Below are 20,715 nucleotides of genomic sequence, written 5' to 3'. Positions count from 1 at the left end.
AGTAACTACCAAAAAAAAAAAAAAAAAAAAAAAGCCTGCAGAAGTTACACAAAAGAAAAAGAGAAAGGAATCAAAGCATATGAATGCAAAAAAATCAACAAAACACAAAGGAGGACAGAGAAAAGAACTAAAGACTAAAAGAAAACACAAAACAGAAAAAAACAAAATGGCGATATTAAACATTCTCTTTCTTTCTTTTTTTTTTTTTTTTTTGAGACAGAGTCTTACTCTGTTGCCCTAGGTAGAGTGCAGTGGCATCATTGTAGCTTACAGCAACCTTAAATTCCTGGGCTCAAGTGATCCTCTTGCCTCAGCCTCCTGAGTAGCTGGGACTATAGGCACGCACTGTGACGTGACGCATGGGTAATTTTTCTATTTTTAGTAGAGACAGTGTCTGCTCTGGCTCAGGCTGGTCTCGAACTCCTGAGTTCAAGCAATCCTCCCGCCTTGGCCTCCTAGAATGCTAGGATTACAGGTGTGAGTCACCGCACCCGGCCTAAACCATTTTCTTTCAATAGACAACAGTACAATTATGGTAGGAGACTTTAATATTTCCTTTTCAATAATGGATGGAACATCCAGACTGATCAATAAGGAAACAGAGGACTTGAAAAACACTATAGACCAAATAGATGTAACAGACATACACAGAGCATTCCACCCAGCAGCAGCAGAATACACATTCTTCTCAAGCACACACACAACTTTCTTCAGGATTAATCACGTTAGGTCACAAAACAAGTTTAACAAATTTAAAAATTGAAATCATGCAAAGTATCTTTACTGACACAGTGGAGTGAAACCAGATATCAATAACGGAGGGAAAACTAGAACAATCACAAATTTGTGGAAATTACACAATACGTTCTTGAACAACCATGGAGCCACAGAATAAATCAAAAAGAAAATTGGAAAATACCTCAACAACAAACAAAAAATGAAACCACAACATACCAAAATTTAAAGCCAAAGCAGTATTAAGAGGGAAGTTTATTATTATACAATAAATGCCTACATTACAAAAGAAGAAATACTTCAAATAAACCACCTAACTTTACACCTCAATGAATGAGAAAAAGAAGAACAAACTAAGTCCAGAGTTATCAGAAGGTTGGAAATAACTAATATTAGAACATAAATAGATGAATCAGAAAATAAAAAAACAATAGAAACATCAATGAAAATTAGAGTTGTTTTTTGAGAAGATAAAATTAACAAGCCCTCCAGCCTGAGCAAGAGCGAGAACCTGTCTCTACTAAAAATAGAAAGAAATTATATGGACAGCTAAAAATATATATAGAAAAAATTAGTCAGGCATGGTGGTGCATGCCTGTAGTCCCAGCCACTCAGGAGGCTGAGGCAGGAGGATCGCTTGAGCCCAGGAGTTTGAGGATGCTGTGAGCTAGGCTGACGCCACAGCACTCTAGCCTGGGCAACAGAGTGAGACTCTGTCTCCAAAAAAAAAAAAAAAATTAACAAGCCCTTAGCTAATATAATTAAGAAAATATAGAGAAGATTAAAATAAGATCAGAAATGAAAGAGAACACATTACAAATGATATCATAGAAATAAAAAGGATCATAAGCGACTATGAAAAATTATATACCAACAAAGTGGGTAGCTTAGAAGAAATGGATAATTTCCTAGAAAGATAAAACCAAGACTCAATCATGGAGAAATAGAAAATTGGATCTATAACTACTGTGGAGACCTATAACTAGTATGGAGATTGAATCAGTAATCAAATATCCCCTAACAACAGAAGGCCCAGGACCAGATGGTTTCCCTGTGTAATTCTACCAAACACTTAAAGGAGAATTAATATCAATCTTCTTAAAGATCTTCCATAAAACTGAAGAGGGAGTAACACTTTCAAACTCATCCTATGAGGCCAGAATTATCCTAATACCAAAGCCAGACACAAGAAAACTACAGGCCAGTATTCCTAATGAATGTTGATGCAGAAAACCTCAACAAAATACTAGCAAATCAAATTAGCACATTAAAAAGATCATACACCATTACCAAGTGGGATTTATCCCTAGGATGCAAGGATAAAAATCATATTGAAGGGCCAGGCGTGGTGGCTCACGCCTGTAATTCTAGCACTATGGGAGGCCAAAGCGGGAGGATTGGTTGAGCTCAGGAGTTCAAGACCAGCCTGAGCAAGACTGAGACCCCATCTGTACTAAAAATAGTAAAACTTAGCCCGGTATGGTGGTGCATGCCTGTATTCCCAGCTACTCGGAAGACTGAAGCAAGGGGATCGCTTGAGCCTAGGAGTTTGAAGTTGCTGTGAGCTAGGCTGATGCCACTGCGCTCTAGCCCAGGTACAGTGCCTCAAAAAACAAATCATATTGAATTATGGATGAAAACATGAAAAATCACTTAATGTGATACAGCACATTAACAGAGTAAAATATAAAAATCACATGGTTATCTCAAATAGCTGTAGAAAAAGCTTTTGATAAAAATTCAACAATCTTTCATGATAAAAAACACTCAACAAAATAGGAATAGAAGGAAACTCTGGCAGCATAATAAATACCATATATAAAAAGGTCACAGTTAACAGCATAGTCAAGGATGAAAAATTAAAAGCTTTTCTCCTAAGATCAGAAATCAAAGAAGAATATACGCTCTTGCCAGGACTATTCAACGTAGTCCTAGCCAGAGCAATTAGACAAGAAAAAAAATAACATTCAAATTGGAAAGGAAGAAGTAACATTGTCTCTGTCTATAAACAATATGATCTTGTGTGTAGAAAACCCTAAGATTTCATTTAAAAAAAAACTGTTAGAACTAATAAATTCAGTAAAGCTGTAGGATAAAAAATCAACATACATACAAAAATCAGTTGTACTTCTATACATTAACAATGAACTATCTGAAAAGAAAATTAGGAAAACAATCCCATTTAATATAGTACCACAAAGAATAAAACACTTAAGAGTAAGCTTAACTAAAGAAGTGAAAGACTAGTACACTGAAAACTAGAAAACACTGATGAAAGAAAGATGACACAAACAAAGGCCAGGCATGGTGGCTCAACCCTGCAATCCTAGCGCTTTGGGAGGCCAAAGAAGGAGGATTGCTTGAGGCCAGGAGTTTGAGGTTGTAGTGAGCAATGATGATGCCACTGTACTTTAGCCAGGGCAACAGAATGACACCTGTCTCAAAAAAAAAAAAAAAAAAAAAAAGGACACAAACCAATGAAAAGATATCCCTTGTTCATGAATTGGAAGACTTAATATTAGTCTATACATACTACTCAACACAATCTACAGATTCAATATAATCTCTGTCAAAATCCCAATGGCATTTTTTACAGAAATTGAAACAATTCTGCAATTTATATGAAAACACAAAAAACCAATAATAACCAAACTAGAGGTTATCATATGTCCCGATTTCAAAATATATTACAAAGCTACAATAATCCAAACAGTAGGCTACTGGCATAAGGCTACATAGGCCAACAGAACAGAATAGAGAGCCCAGAAATAAATTTTGGCACATACCTGATCTTCAACAAGGGTGCCAAGAATACATAATGGGGAAAAGATAGTTTCTTCAAGAAATTTTGCTGGGAAAACTGGATATCCACATGAAGAAGAATGAAATTGGACCCTTATAATACACCATACACAAAAATGAACTCAAGATGGATTAAAGATTTAAACATAAGATATGAAACTATAAAACTCATAGAAGAAAACATAAGGGGGAAGCTTCATGACATTGGTCTTAGCAGGATTTCAGGGATATGACACCAAAAGCACAGGCAACAGGAACAACAAAAACAAACAATTGTAATTACATCAAACTAAGAAGCATCTGCACAGCACAACAAGGAAACAATCAAGAGAGTGAAAGGCAGCCCATGGAATCGGAGAAAATATTTGTAAACCACACATACAATAAAGGGTCAATCTCCAAAATATGTAAGTAACTCCCACAACTCCATAACAAAAAACTAACAACGTGATTTTAAAATGGGCTAAAGACTTGAGTAGACATTTCTCCAATGAAGTCATACAAACGGCCATCAGGTATGTGAATAAATGCTAGCATCAGTCGTCACCAGGGAAATGCAAACCACAATGAGGTGTCACTTTTACCTGTGTTCAGGATGGCTATTATTTGGAGATGAAAAACATGTTGGGGAGGATGTGCAGAAATTGGAACCTTTGCATACTGTTGGTTGGAATGTAAAATGATGCAGCTGCTGTGGAACACTGCAGAGGATGCTCAAGAAATTAAAAGTAGACCACATATGACCCAAGCAGTCTCATTTCTGTGCATCTATCCAAGTGACTTGAAGTCAGGATTCCAAAAAGAGATTAGCACCCCCGTGTTCACTGCACCGTTATTTACAATAGCCTAGATGTGGAAACAACATAAATGTACACAGATGAATGGATAAAGAAAATGTATATACATACAATGAAACACTAGCCTTTAAATAGAAGGAAATTCTGAATACGTGACTACATGCATGAACCTTGAGGACATTACGTGAAATAACGCAGGCACAGAAAGATAAACACTGCGTAAGTCCATTTATATGAGGTATATAAATAAGTCAAATTCGTAGACTCTAAGAGTGGGGTTGTGGTTGCCAGTGGCTAGGGAGGAAGGGGAAATGGGAAGTTACTAAAACGAACAGGCATAAAGTGTCAATTTAGCAAGATGGACAAGCTCTAGACATCTGCTGGGTAATATTGTACCTATAGCCAACAAGAATGTATTGTACACTTAAAAACTTATGAAGAAGGTAGATCTTAGGTTAAGTAGTCTTACCATCCTAAGATCAAACATTTTTTTAAAAAGAGAGTGTTCCAGCATCATTGTGATCATTCATTGTTAACAATTATATAACCTACCCCCAAGTTGGCTTCTTACTGAAAAGTATTTTATTTGCCCAGTTGTGCACCTCTCATTCTCACTCAGATCCACATCATCTAACCAAGTGTTTACTGTGGGATTACAGTCTTCTCATAAACTCCAACTTCCCGGTCACAGAGATCGGTCTATGCATGGATTGGCCCTGGCATCAATACATAGTAGGTGCTTAAAGCAGTGCTGACCGAATGAACAGATGAATGAGTGAACAATAAACTCATCATTACTATTTCTTTTTATCTATAGTTTTCCCAAAAATCTCAAGAAGTAGGTTATAATTCAATATGAAATGAGAATGTTTCCTAAATCCCATCTTCCATATCAGATTCATCCTTACATAGCAGATAAGACATTACTTATTCATCCGTTTACTGAATGCATAAAGAAACACTGAATGTTGGATTGGAAAATTTTAAAGAAAGTAAAAATGTTCTTTTTTACTGGTATTTTTGTGTGGCTATAGAACATTTAAAATCAATTCATTGCAAATCAACAAAAATTTTAGCTGCATATTACTAAACAATATACAGCAAATACCACAAATGTATTTTAAGAGAACAATTTGCAATAAACTCGTTCCATTTGGCAAAAGATGATTGTTCTTATTTACTAAACACCCTAATCCATGTTATGTAAAAGAGAGATTTTGTTTGCAGAGCATTTATTACAGTTCGGCAAAGATATTAGTCTCAGACACATCCTGAGATCTTTAATCTCAAATACAAACCTGCCGTATTAGTTGGGCTTGAATTAAGAGACAGAAGACAAACAGTAATTTGAATGGGAAAATTAATACAAACAACTATTGACTATAAGTGGGCAGTGACTATCAAGGTGAAAAGATAACTCTAAAGAGTACCCTAGGCCTGAGGGAAAGCACCCAGGGAGGGAACACATTTGGCTGTGTCTCCCCAGGGCTGAGATTCAGGTTTCTTTTGAGAACATGTAGATTCATCCCTTCACCATATGATGAAGAAATTTTCTGGGTTGCCCGAGTGAGTCCACAGTGAAGGCAAGTAGGAAATATCTTGCTAGGCTGCATGCAGGAGGGCAGGGGCTGCCTGGCAGGCTTGTGGAGGGAATGGGCTCGGCAGGAGCCCACTGGGTGGTGCCAGACCTGGATTGTCCAGTGTTCACACTGGGAGGGCCGTGGAAATCATCCCTGGGGTGCAGGGGGGCTGAGGCTGGCAAGTGGGCAAACAGAGGCAGTCAGGGCATCAGGAGCCCCTATCCCAGCAGCATGGCATGAGGCGGAGGGTGCATGGTGGCCAGACTGGGAGGGCTACAGCAAGGTGGTCACTGGGGCAGCAAGTTCAGACACCACACACAGCTGGGCACACAGCAGGGACAGAGCAGCTCTGGATATCCCCACACATGCACCCCTGCAGCCTCGAGTTCCTGGGCTCCAGTGATCCTCCTGCCTCAGCCTCCAGGGTAGCTAGCACTGCAGGTGCGCTCCCCCATGCCCAGCTAATTTTTAAATTTTTTGTAGAGATGAGTCGCTCTGTCACCCAGGCTGGAGTGCAGTGGTGCTGTCACAGCTCACTGCAGCCTCTAACTGCTGGGCTCAAGCAATCCTCCCACCTCAGCCTACCAAGTAGTTAGGAATACAGACACACACCACCACACTCAGCTAATTTTTAAATTTTTTGAGTAGAGACAGGGTCTCACTATGTTGCCCAGGCTGGTCTAGAACTCCTGGCCTCAAGTGATCCTCCCACTTCAGCCTCCCAAAGTGGGTTTTATTCTTATTCAAGTGTGGTAAGGCCAACAGATTAAGAAACGATAGCCATTGCAAAGATAGTTTGTTAGTCACAGTTCCCAAGAAAAGAAGGCAGCCTGTGGCATGCTGGGCACACGGTGGAGCACCAGGGTTGGTCAGGAGGCAGAGGGAGGAAAAGGAGAACATTGGCAAGAGTGTTTATTGTGGATTTTGTGGGAAGGAATGGGAGAGTCAGGCTAAACAGGTTTAGAGTTAGATATTAATAGTTTGAATAATTTCAGTGGGCTTCAGGGTATAGAGGCTGCCTGGTTATTTGGCCCTGGGTTGATTAGGGCAAGGGAATTGCCCTTAGTATAAAAGCCCAAAAAGGAGGTGGTTGTGGTGTATGGGCTCTGGATTGGTTAGTTGCCCAGGAAAGACATGCTCTCTGGTGAGTCATGCCTTTTACCAGCTCTAGGAATTGACTAGCCCTGCGAGGACCAGTCCCTCCAGAGTCAGCAAGTCCCCAGATGTGAAAACTTCAGAAACACATGGTTAATACAGTTAACACGATACGTAACATTGTGTTCACTGCAAAGGAGAAATGCTCCATTACCACAGAGCAGGAAATGAAGGGTGGATTTGCAACTGAGATGCATATATTGATAATTAGCACAACTACATGAAAATTAATCATCCTGCTTGAAGATTTTCAACCGGTTGAGTTCATCTCTGATTGGATGATTTTTTTTAAATTTATTTTTGTCATTAGTAATGTCATCTTTGGAAAATTGGTCACTCTTTGTACCCTTGTTATGGTCACTTTGGTTTATTTCCCATGTCCATTGTGTCCAAAGAATCAGTTTAAATGTATCATGGATATTTCATCCCTTTGTCAGAGATTGGTTCAGGGAAGGGCAGGTCTAAGCCAATTTTGGTCAATGAGGAGAGGTGTAGTGGGGGCCCTGGGGTCTGGAGATGTTGCAGGTCTCTTCATTTGACCTTAACTGGGAACCGCTGCTCTGTGCTTCTGGGAACCATCCTGTGATCACGCGGGAGGCAGCCTGAGTGCAGCGCCAGCACAAAGGAGGGCAGAGCCAAGACAATAGCTGAGGAAAGTAGCCCTGATTATTCTACACTGAGAACCTGGCCTGTCTCTGGAATTTCTGTTACATTAGTTAATAAATATTTTTATGATACAAGATGATTTTAGTGAAGTTTTCCTTGTTATTAGAATCCAAAAGCATCATAGTTGGCACAAGTTCTCAGTCTACCTATTTATACTTCTGTATTATTTATTGCTCTTCGTCACAACTATTTATTCTGAGCTTATATCCCCAACTAGACTATACGCTCCTTGTCTTAGACTTATCTTAGCTATCTTAATCTTTCTAGTTTCTAACACAATGTCTGGTACATGGAAGTTGCTAAGTAAATATCTGTGAACTATACGAATGGTACTGCATGTTGCATCCTGAGTATGGGGATTAAAGCACTGACACGAAGCACAGTTCATATGCCTAAGAACACTGACGACAGTACACAGTGGTTAATACTCTGAAATACAAATATATTGGAGAGTAACCAGATGAAACATCCAGACCAAAATGAGACAATGAAACCCTTGACCTCTGCTTTTCTCTGGGCAAGGGTCTATCCAAAATACTGATAAGGGATATTTTACACTCACATCCCCTCACCCTAAGTAACTTCGTGGCAAATTAACCTCTTGGGAGCTGCATCACTCATTTCAGGAAAACCAAGGCTCATTAGTGACAGCAGCAGAGATGAACAAATCAGCAATGCACTGTTTTCAGATCGAGGGACGGCCACAGAAGTCAGTAAGGTCTGTGAGCGATGCAGGCATGCCAGAGACATAGTGGTGGAGAAGGAAAGAGAAAATGAAAGGCAGGTAGAGGAGGAGGACAAGTAGAGGAAGCAGTACAAGAGGAAAACTTAAAGCAAAAAGAAATTCATCCATTCACTTTCTATGTACCAGGCTCTGTGGTAGACTCAGGAGATGTAAAGAACAATGTAGGCCGGGCGCAGTGGCTCACGCCTGTAATCCTAGCACTCTGGGAGGCCGAGGCGGGTGGATCGCTCGAGGTCAGGAGTTCGAGACCAGCCTGAGCAAGAGTGAGACCCCGTCTCTACTAAAAATAGAAAGAAATTATATGGACAACTAAAATATATATATACAAAAAGAAAATTAGCCGGGCATGGTGGCACATGCCTGTAGTCCCAGCTACTCGGGAGGCTGAGGCAGTAGGATCACTTAAGCCCAGGAGTTTGAGGTTGCTGTGAGCTAGACTGACGCCACGGCACTCACTCTAGCCTGGGCAACAGAGTGAGACTCTGTCTCAAAAAAAAAAAAAAAAGAACAATGTAGACATGGACCTTGTTTTCAGGAAGCTTATAGTCTACTTAAGGTAACCTACAGGAAATAAATATTTAATCACAATTGTAACAAGCACTTTACAAAAAAGCGTGCAGTGCACCATAACCAGAAGTTGGGAGGTCAAACTGGGCTGGAATACTTCATGAACTAATAACATACCTGCCCTCAGTCTACGCAGGGATAAGAGCTCTGAGGCTCAATAGCCCCTGCTGCTTCTGGGTGTACTCGGGTCATGTTTAAGAAGGACCGGCTGTGGATAACAGACTTAAACCTTAGGCGTGATACAATCAGAATTCTAGAAGAAAATGTAGGAAAGACTCTTACAGACATTGGCCTAGGCAAAGAATTTGTGAAGAAGACCCCCAAGGCAATCACAGCAGCAACAAAAATAAATGAATGGGACATGATTAAATTAAAAAGCTTCTGCACAGCCAAAGAAACAGTCCAGAGAATAAACAGACCACCTACAGAATGGGAAAAAAATTTTGCATACTACACATCAGATAAAGGACTGATAACAAGAATCTATTTAGAACTCAGGAAAATCAGCAAGAAAAAATCAAGCAACCCTATCAAAAAGTGGGCAAAGGACATGAATAGAAATTTTTCAAAAGAAGATATAAAAATGGCTAACAAACATATGAAAAAGTGTTCAACATCTCTAATCATCAGGGAAATGCAAATCAAAACCACAATGAGATATCACTTAACCCCAGTGAGAATGGCCTTTATCAAAAAAACCCAAAACAACACATGTTGGCGTGGGTGTGGAGAGACAGGAACACTCATACACTGCTGGTGGGACTGCAAACTAGTGCAACCCCTGTGGAAAGCATTATGGAGGTATCTTAAACAGATTCAAGTAGACCTGCCATTTGACCCAGCAATCCCATTACTGGGCATATACCCAAAGGAAAAAAGGTCATTCTGTAACAAAGACACATGTACCCGAATGTTTATAGCAGCACAATTCACAATAGCAAAGATGTGGAAACAACCCAAATGCCCATCAATACATGATTGGATTAGTAAACTGTGGTATATGTATACCATGGAATATTACTCAGCTATAAGGAATGATGAAGATACGACATCTCTATGGTTCTCCTGGAGAGAGTTGGAACCCATTATATTAAGTGAAGTATCCCAAGAATGGAAAAACAAGCATCACATGTACTCACCAGAAAATTGGTTTCCCTGATCATCACCTAAATACAAATCTGGGAACGACACCAATTGGATATCAGACTGAGGTGGGGGGTGGGGGAGGGGATGGGGGTATGCCTACACAATGAGTGCATTGTGCACCGTTTGGGGAGTGGTAACACTTGAAGGTGCTGACTCGGGAAAGGGGGGGTGGGGAAAAAATATGAAACTGTTGTTTTTAACTTGCATTGTTCACTTAATAATTTATCATGAATATTTCCCATATTATTTCATATCATTGTACAAGAAATAATGTATACATTATGAGGACATACTGTATCTAACAAGATATACTGTTAGACTCTTTGATTCTGTAAAATTAAATTGTTATTAATGATAAAAAAATAATAAAAAAAAAGAAAAAAAAAAAAAAAGAAGGACCAGCTGTATACCTAGGTCCTTCTCTCCAGATCTCAGAGAGGAGCATATAAGAGATGGGAGCCGGCCTGGTTGCTCCCAGGTTCAACCAGGAAGCTTTGGGGAGCTGTGACCAGCTGTTGGGAGGCCAGTGTGAAAGTGGGGTCAGAGTCAGGGGCTGTCAACAAAGCCAGGGAAATCTGGGCATCCACAGTTGGGTAAGGCTCCTGTCTAGAGCAATTTGACTGAAATAGGGTGGGTGGTAGGTTGTGCCAGACAGTTCTGTGAGAGGCCTTGGACCAACCCAGTTCTCTCCCCTTTCTCACTTGTAGTTGTCAAGAATTAACAGGCCCAGCGCAGTGGCTCACCCCTGTAATCCTAGCACTTTGGGAGGCCAAGGTGGGAGGATTGCTTGAGTTCAGGAGCTCGAGACTAGCCGAGCAAGAGTGAGACCCCATCTCTACTAAAAATAGAAAATTTAGCCAGCTGTGGTGGCATGCACCTGTTGTCCCAGCTACCCGGGAGGCTGAGACAGGAGGATTGCTTGAGCCCAGGAGCTTGAGGTTGCAGTGAGCTATGATTGCACCTCAGGCTGAGTGATACAGCAAGACCCTGTCTCCAAAAAAAAGAAAGAAAAGAAAAGAAAAGATAAGAAAGAAAGAAAGAACGAACCATAGAATGTGCTGGGAATGCAACATCCTGAGATGGGGAGGGACCGGCCAGAATAGCCCAGGCTCTGATCCAGTTCCCTAGAAAGAGGATGTCCTTCAGTGCTTTGGCTCAGTGTGCCACATACCCCCGGATATAAGCCCTATAAAGCTCAGGACAGGCTGCTGTCCAGGCTCCCTCAGCTGCAGTGCAAGTGGGGCACACACAGATGAGACTCCATCCACCCTCGGCTGCTTTCCCGAGCCTAGAGGGACCCACTCATGATGCACCCTAGGCTTCTGTTGCGCCTTGCTGTCTGTCCATATGTAATAAATCCCCTCCATGTAACTTTCTGTGCGTGCGGGTGTTCTGTCTCACTGGACTCCTGATGAGGTAGTAACCAGTGCGCCGTGAGCCCGCGTCGCTGGCCGGCCAGCACATTGAATGTGTCCTGTGGGCTCTGCCCTGCTTTTTTCAGCCAGAGGGAAATGACAGTCCTGTGGAGACACTGTGACTCCCTGTCTGTTCATACTCCATTCACACTGGCTGGTAAGGGCTGTCTTAGCACCACCATTCCTCTCCCGTTCCACGCATTCACCAACCAACACTACTCACGCAGGCTGCCTGTCGTGTGACCGGCCTGTGCCAGTCTGTGAAGACATTACACTGATTCAGAAGGCAGGAGCTTACCGTCTAATTCAGAGGTTCCCAAACTTTCTTGCTTCCTAATGCCCTTAGTGTCTCAGTAGTTCATTCACAGTACCCCTAGGCCAAAAGAAGTACCTATCAGTTTCCTTTATTAAGAAGTTAGGTCCAAACAATAAGTATTTATATTCTAACAACTTAGTAGCTATTTGAAAATATAGTACAGTCATGCACTGTATAATGACATTTGGGCAACAGTTGTCCACATATGATCATAGATACCATATTTTTACTGTACCTTTTCTATGTTTAGATACACAAATACTTACCACTGTGTTACAGTCGCCTACAGTATTCAGGACAGTCACATGCTGTACAGGTTTGTAGCCGAAGAGCAATAGGCCACACCACATAGGCTAGGCTATACTATTTAGACTTGTTTGAATCCTCTTTGATGTTAGTGCAACAATGAAATAACCTAATGACCCATTTCTCAGGAAGTTTCCCCATGATTAGACAACATGTGACTGTATTTATAAATTAAAAGAAAAATTATTTGTATTTCAATCCTAAATAACCCTAATTACTTACTGATGAATGCATGTGCTGATTGGACACTGTACAACTCAAACCTTGGAATCAGACTGGACACCCCACCCTCATTTCTTCTTCCATATTGATTTTTTATGTGGTTCCAGCTTTTCACATCTGTTGAAAATCCAGCTTTGCAAAGATATGTCATCCAGAGAAATGTAGTGGAGTCTAATGTTGAAACTGTGAACTTCCTCTAGCTCACATGCAAGATATATCTGTCAGATAACCCTCTGTTTTCTTCAAATATTTAAAATACCCCCTGTGAGTTCACTGTGTCAGCCCAGGGCACCTAGAGGGTATCTTGATTCAGAAACTATTTTGATTAGAAACTATCCTTAAAAGTTTCTAAACCCATTGCAGGGCTTCTCAAACTTCGAGCATTTAATGCATGCGCAGTAACCTTCACACAATTGGAAGCCAGATCATGCAGGATCAGCCTCTCCTGCACCTTGTGGTAGAGTCACATGGGTCACATATACCTGACTAGCACTCTGCCTCATCTAGACAAACGCCATAGACAAAGGATCGTATTTTCTAAACCCCAAATGGAGATTCAAGGGCACATGAACTCATGAAGACAAAGAACTTATCAATGTTATCTGATCCTGCCCTGGAAAATCTTGGACACAGGGTCACCACCCATGAGATACCCAGGTGAAAGACCAACTTCCAAATCCAGGGCCAGTTGAGTCTCTCAAAAGCTGAGAAAATTCCCAAATTTTCCTATTTCTACGGGCTGCCCTAGGAAAAAAAGAGTTGGAATAGGAAGCATGGGATTTCCACAGAACAGATGCTAAGCCACCTAATTCCATAGACATGGTTCCCAGCCCCGCTTTTACACGTACACACCTCCGCCTGCTGGAGGGTCTCACTTGAAGAGCCTGACAGTCTTAGCTGGAAACGTTTTGAAAGTAAACATGGACTCGTGAAGCACCTGAAGTACGTTTCTAAAATAGATTGATTGTTCCCACTGTTTAAAAGCAGAACTGTGGGAATTTTCTCAAGTGATGAAAACGCTCCATATTCTGACTGGGGTGTGAATGACAGAGGTGAGCAATCAGCTAAACTTCATCTGTGGACAGCAGGACAGATAACGTGATGAAGTACAGAAAAATATTAATGGTGAAATCTAGGTGGTAGTTAAAACAATGTTCACTGTAAAATCCTTGCAACTTTTTACACGTTTAAAACTTTTAATGATAAAGTGTTGGAAAATTTTAATTGAACTCTACAGTAAGATCTGTATGTTACAGTGTATGCTAATGATACCTCCAAAAAAATTGAGTACTAGAATTAAGGATGAGAACAGAATAGAAGGTAGAAGGAAAAACAAATTTACTGGATCATAGATGTGGCTGTTCTGGGTAGAAAAGTCCTTTTCATTTGCTTGGTAACTGCTTCTCTTGAACAGGTAAGAGCTAACGCTGGTCCAGGCGGCTGTGGAGGGCGGGGGCTGCTTTCTTCAATAACCCCTTTCTCGTCCTGGACAGACCCCTCTCTCCCCGCAGCCCTGAGAGCCGAGTCCCGGAACCCGCGGAGTCCTCGCTCCAGCCCCGCTGAGGCCGGCGCAGACCACGGGAGACAGACGCGCGCCAGGCCCCGGATACCCCCTCCCCCCATCTGCGCGGCCCCGCCCATAGCCCCGCCCCTCCGTGCGGGGGTCGGGGGTGAGTGGGGGCCCCCCCCAACACCTGGGCCCGGCAGGAATGGACTCTGCGATGGTCGCCGAGCAGGTCTGCGGCCTTGCGGCCCCAGTCTCAACGCTGAGCAGGGGCAGCCTTTGGCAGCCGCCGTGGCCGAGCTGCCGGTGCAGGACGCCTCCGGGAAGCAGGTGCCGTTCGGCGCGCTGTTGCGGGAGCGCTGGGCCACCATGGTGTTCGCGCGGGTGGCCGGGCCGCCTGGAGCTTGCTGGGCTAGAGCTTGCTGCCACAGCCTGGGCTCCAGGAGCACTTCGGGTCCCCTGGAGGGTCTGGCCCGAGAATGGGTGTTGGCCCGGCCTGGCCCTTCCTTCTCCACGAAAGGCTTCTGGAATGTGAGCCGCTCCTTTGGCTTCCTTTAACCGGAATGGGAAAACAACCCTCCTAGCCAAGGCGGTTTTCCCAGCTGGCGAGGCGGCGTGGCAAGGACGGGGTGCCGCCCGCTACCTTTTCCCACCTCCTTGGGTGTTGAGTTTATTCGCCCCACGCATATGGGAGTACGTGGTTGCTTCTGGACCCTGAAGGTGCTACGTTGCTAACTTGCCGGTTTTTGCCTCGTTGGATTTCAGCATTTCCTGTGTTACATCTGCAAGGAATACGTGGGAGATCTGGCCAAAATCCCCAAGAGTTTCATGCAAGTAAGTTTCCTGAGAGCCAGCAGCAGAGTGCCCCTCTTCGGGGTGACCGTGTGAGAGTGGCTTGTCATTTGTAAGAAGTGCAGGGAGTGAGGTGCCCCGTACAGGGCTTCCAGCACTGGCACTCGCACACCTAAATTACCCCCCGGCACGTCTCTCCACCATCTCCAAAAAGGTAGACACACGTTAGAGATCTGTTTCTGCCCTCATTTATTCGTCGCTGCTTGTTTGCAAATGTACTGACAACCATAATAATAATTTTGATGTTGCCGGGTAACTTGCCAATTCTCAAATGTTGGATGATAATGCCCAAAAGCAAATGCTGGAAATTATTGATATTTTCTTCCCTTTATTTTTTGTTACATTCCAAATATTTATTCATTGTAGGAAAATACTGATATATCTTAAAGGTACAATTTTGCCTTTGTTAATACGCTTCAAGTTTCATGTCCCTAGGACATCCACATATGTTTTTTTCTTCAGGCATAGATAGGGTTGTCCCCAGGTGAGCTTTTTCAGTGAAGGCATTGAGCAGCTTTTGTAAAATTAAGATCTGTTTTCAGCAGTCCTTATAAATTGAGATGTGAAGAAAAAAAATTGGTGACTGAATAAGTAACCCTACTTTTATCGTTTATAGTTTTTTTAATGTATACCTTTGGGGGAAATATACAGAGGTATTTGGTTTGGTTTTGTTTAATTTTTAGAAACAAGGTCTGGATCTCTCACCCAGGCTCCACTACATTGGCGTGGTCATAGCTCACCATAGCCTCCAACTCCCGGGCTCAAGCAATCCTTCCCCCTCAGCCTCGCAAAGTGCTGGGATCACAGGCATGAGCCACCGAGCTCAGCTGAGAATTATTGACTATGTCATTTTGAAAAAAAATTTTTTGACTGTTCTTCTGCATGTTCTTTTATTCTCTTTTTTAAAATGGCCAGATAATAAATTATATATTTATAGAGTACAATGTAATGTTTTATATACATTTACATTGTAGAATGATTAAGTCAAGCTAATATATCCATCACCTCACATACTTTTTTGTGGTGAGAAGATGTAAAATTTCATCTTTTAGCAATTTTGAAATATACATTATTAATTGTAGTTACTATGCTGTGCAATAATAGATCTCTAGAAGTCATTCCTCTTTTCTAATGGAAACTTTGTACAATTTAAACAACATCTCCTCATTCCCCTTCTTTCCTCCCCCAGACTCTGGTAACCATCATTTTTCTATTTCAGTCAGTTACACTTTTTTATATTCTACCTGTGAGATCATGCAGTATTTGTCTTTCTGTGCCTGGCTAATTTCATCTAGCATAATGTCCTCCAGGTTCATCCAGGTTCATCCAGGTTGTCACAAATAACCCCAGATTTTTTACAGCTGAATAATATTTCATTGTGATACCACATTTTCTTTGTCCATTCATCCATTAGTGGACACTTAGTTTGCTTCTGTACCTTGGCTATTGTGGATAATGCTACAATAAACATGGGAGTGCACATATCTCTTCAATATACTGATTTAATTTCCTTTGGATAAATTCCAGTAGTAGGATTGCTGGATCATATGGTAGTTCTATTTTTTAATTTTTTGAGGAACTACCATACTATTCTCTATAATGGCTGTACTAATTTACATTCCCACCAACAGTGTACAAGGGTTCCCGTTTCTTCACATCCTCACCAACACTTGTTATCTGTCATCTTTTGATAATTGCCATTTTAACAGGTGTGAGGTGATATCTCATTGTGGTTTTAATTTGCATTTTGCTGATGGTTAGGGATGTTGAGCATTTTCTCATCTATCTGTTGGCCATTTTTATGTCTTTTGAAAAATGTCTATTCATGTCCTTTGTTCATTTTTTAATCAGGTTATTTTCTTGCTATTGAGTTGAATTCCTTATGTATTTTGGATATTTGTCCCTTATCAGATACACAGTTTGCAAATATTTTCTCCGAATCTGTGGGTTGTCTCTTCACTCTGTTGACTGTTTCCTTGGCTGTGCAGGAGCTTTTGGGTTTGATGTAGTCCCATTTGTCTATTTTTGCTTTTGTTGCTTATGCTTTTAAGGCCATACCAAGAAATCATTGCCCACACAAATGTCAGGTAGATTTTCCTCTATGTTTTCTTTTAGTAGTTTCATAGTTTTAGGTCTTGTGTTTTAGTCTTGAAATTCTTACTTAGTAAAAAAATCATCTGAATTAATCAAACATTTTAATATACATTTTTTTGCTTTGACAATTTTGCTGTTTATTCCATTCTTCTAGAAGCCTGTAGGTGGCATTAGAATAAAACAGAAAAGTTGGAACAGGAGCAGTTGTATAAACATACATAATTTCTAATAATTTGTTCATATCCTTTTTTTTCTCCTAAGGGAGCAAATGTCACCCTTATAGTGATTAGACAGTCATCCTGTCATTATATTGAGGTAAATACCTAGTAAGTTGGGAAATTAGTGGAATGTTTTATATGTAAAAATTGCATTATTTGAACCACTAAATGTAGGCTAAATTGGTGAAAGTTACATGATCATTGCTTTTCTCTCATTTGTTCTTATAAAAATTACAACTATTCTCTCTTTTCAGCCTTTTTGCAAACTGGGTATTTTCATGACATCTATGTTGATCTTGAGAGATAAATTTATAAAAGATTGGGAATGAAAAAAGGTGAAGAAATTGCCTCCTCAGGTAAGATATAATATGTCTCAAGTAGAAAATGCTGGTCTATTTTCACATTTGCATATATATTCATAGGGAAACATGGTAAATTCATAAATCAGTCTGCTTTTTATGATTCTAATAAGTGTTCCAGGTAGACTAGACTCCAGAAGATTCATTTTCTAAGTGTAATGACGTGAAAGGCTGTTGGCAAAGTACTATTGAAGGAAAAAACACATTGCAGAACAATGTTTTCAGTATACAATTTTTATGAAAACAAACACAATTTTCGTAAAGACCTACAGTGTGTGTGTGTGTGTAATGAAAAAGGTTTTAAAAGATACTATAGTGTTTACCCTAAGGATGGGAGTGAGAAAATTGGCTTTTGTATTTTTCATGAGTACATTTCACTTTTGTAATTAAAAGGAAAACAATATTAAGTTTATGTATTTTTATACCTCAACCCCATGGCTTTAAATCCTCCATCTCCATCAATTGAGGAAATCCAACTTATTTGAAATCACCCAACTCAAAGGGGCTCCTAATCTCTCTTCAAGCAGAAGTAAATGCTTTCGTCATTTACTTTAATAGCACCTTGTACTTCATTATATACTCTATTACTGCACTTAACGTGGCCAGGTACTATAGTTAGTTGAAGAGTTTGATATTTCATCTTTATACTGTCTATGTTCCCTGCCCTTACCATAATTCCTTGTAATTAATAGAGCTTACAAAACGTTAGTTGCACTGTGTATGTGTGTGTGTTTCTGAAATGCCAGATAAGAGAATTCCACTCAAACTCAAATCAGTCATTCTCAACAAATATTATCAAGTTCTTGCCTGTGACACTCACTGTGTTGGGTGCTCCTGGGAGGACAGTGATACAATACACAGTCCCTGCCATGCAGAGCCCATAATCTACTCTGAGAGACAGACAGGAACAGCCAATTACAATACAGTTGAACAGCTTATGGTGGAGGAGAACATGTACTGGGAACACCTATGTTAAAAATGCAAGTGGAGAGAAGGATCTGGAAAGGCTTCTCAGAGGAGATGAAGTCTTAGCTCACTCTTACAGCAGTTAGCTGGGTGAAGTGAGGGTGGGGAAGGATGCTTGGGACAGAAAGTAGCATGTGCAAAAGTACAGAGGCATGAAAAAATGTGACTCCTCTAGAAAAGTGCAGGTCCCTGGCTAGAGTCTAGGAGCCAGTTGGGGAATTGGTATGAGCCAGGGATAGGTTGTGGCCAGTTCATGTCAAGCCTGGGGTGACATGCCAAGGAGTTGGGATTGATTCAGAAGGGAGTCATACAAGTCATACAAGTGTTTGAAGCAGAGAAGTGAGACAGTCGTCTAACCTGTGTAGAGGAGGGATTGGTTAGACCAGAGCCAGGGATGCTCACGGCAGGGTAGTAGGACAGTAATAGGACAGAAAGAAATGACACAGCCTCAGGTGGAGATGGAGAGGAGGGCATGGATCAGGGAGCTGTTCATGAGGGAGACTTCCATGATCCTTTTACTGATGTTTTTAAAGAAAACAATCTAAACCTAATTAGAACTAATGATGAGCTGGCATTAACATAGTTTGCTCTTTTTTCTCTCTCTCTCTTCAGTATGGGAGATTGCAGCAGTACAGATGGTGAACCTTACTTTTTGGTACACTATTTTCATGTGCTATAACAGAGTTTCAGCATATATAAGGTCTATTTTCATTTAGCACCTTAGATATAAACTGTGAGTTTCAGTTTAGTAACACCTCACCATTCATTGCCACGAAAAAAAAAAAATTCAGAATTGCAAAGAAAACAGATGACTTCTAAACCGAATATATACTTATAATTATGAGAGGATATATTCAAATCTTTTTAACTGCTTTGACCTGTGTAAAAGCACTGTATTGCCAAACAAAATATTATATTCTCATAGAATAGTTTTTTTAAGGTTCCTCCCTGAAAAGGCATCAAGCATAAAATAGCATAAATTTCAGAATCAGTCTCAGAATACAAAACTAAGGCACTAAAAATATATTGTACAATTGTAATTTAAAATCGGTGGTACCCATTTTATATAGACAAAGAATAAGAAAATAAAGCTGTTAGGTGCAGGGGAGTAATGGGCTTGTAGAAGACTGAAAAACAACATGAGTTTTACACATAAGAACTAAATTCAAAATTAGATTGTTCTTGACAACAAAAATTATTCAGTTCTAGGCTGTGGAATCTTCTTCAGTTGAATTTCTAAAATTTCTGAAATATTAACTGACCCTTTCTTTGGACATATGGAGATAGTTTGGATTTCTGAACATGTATTTTAGATGTAGAATCCTATAACACAGTAAAATTGAATACTTTACTCATGTCTCTAAGCTAGTGAGCCTGTATTTGTTTCTTGGTAAGATGCATATTCATTATAATGTAAACCTGAGAGAAATAGAAGAGCTGGAGAGATGAAGGGAAATAATAGGTATTTGGAAATATTAGGAAATCCGGCAAGTCACAGGCTGCACAGTCATTGAAATAAAAAGCTAAAAGCAAGACATAAAAGGTGGGGATAGGAGAAAAATAAGTTACAAGAAGAGTAAAGAGACTGAGCTTCTTTGCTTAAAGGGAGTGGAAGTGAAGGATCAGTCACTGTGAGAACAGAAACAGAAAACTGACAGCCAAGGAAATATGGAAAGGTCGCTGTGATACCTGTTGTTACAGCTAAACCCCAAGGTCTCAGAAGCATGATGTGGTAGAAGTGGATCTCTTTTTACTTTAAATTTCAAGAAGGGTATATCTGTTTGGGTGCCTTTTCTCCCGGCAGCAATTCTGGGACCCAGGCCCTTGCCATTTTCAACCCAAGCCTTCCAAGAATGTGGAAGGAACATGGAGAATCACTGTGGGAGGGTTTTAGGAGCTTGCCTGGAAGCAGCATACATAGTTTCACTCATCATTCAGCACACAGTCTCGTGCCTTACCCAACTGCAGGGAAGACTGGATAATACAGTTTAGATTTGGGCCCAGAAAGAGGAAACAGGTTTTGACCAATATGTAATAGTCTGTGCCACCATGTGTCTTGAAAAGGAGTATAGCTACCTATTAGTAGGTAAGAGACTAAAGAGCCTAAGTGGGGAATTAAAATGGAAAGCACTACTAATTTGAGAAGTCTATATCTGACATTTTTCTGTGGCAGAAATTAATGAGTCTATCATCACTTCCTTTAAAGCAGTAGTTCTCAACTGGGATATTTACCCTCTTCTCCCAGAGGACATTGGGCATTGTCTGGAGAC

General features: G+C 40.8%; 1 protein-coding gene across 1 annotated transcript in view; it reads left to right on the top strand.

Annotated features, from left to right (window-relative positions):
• Positions 1-20,715, top strand: part of PRXL2C (peroxiredoxin like 2C) — a 31,614-nt gene that overhangs the window by 7,810 nt on the left and 3,089 nt on the right. Inside the window, 5 exon segments of the mRNA XM_069472105.1 lie at positions 13,867-14,340; positions 14,722-14,790; positions 17,164-17,217; positions 17,375-17,381; positions 17,384-17,476. Coding sequence (XP_069328206.1) covers positions 13,867-14,340; positions 14,722-14,790; positions 17,164-17,217; positions 17,375-17,381; positions 17,384-17,476 — 697 coding nt within the window.

Source organism: Eulemur rufifrons, chromosome 7 (assembly GCF_041146395.1).
Source record: "Eulemur rufifrons isolate Redbay chromosome 7, OSU_ERuf_1, whole genome shotgun sequence".
Lineage (NCBI taxonomy): Eukaryota > Metazoa > Chordata > Mammalia > Primates > Lemuridae > Eulemur > Eulemur rufifrons.
The sequence above is the reverse complement of the archived record's forward strand: the minus strand, read 5'-3'. Positions and strand labels throughout refer to the sequence as shown.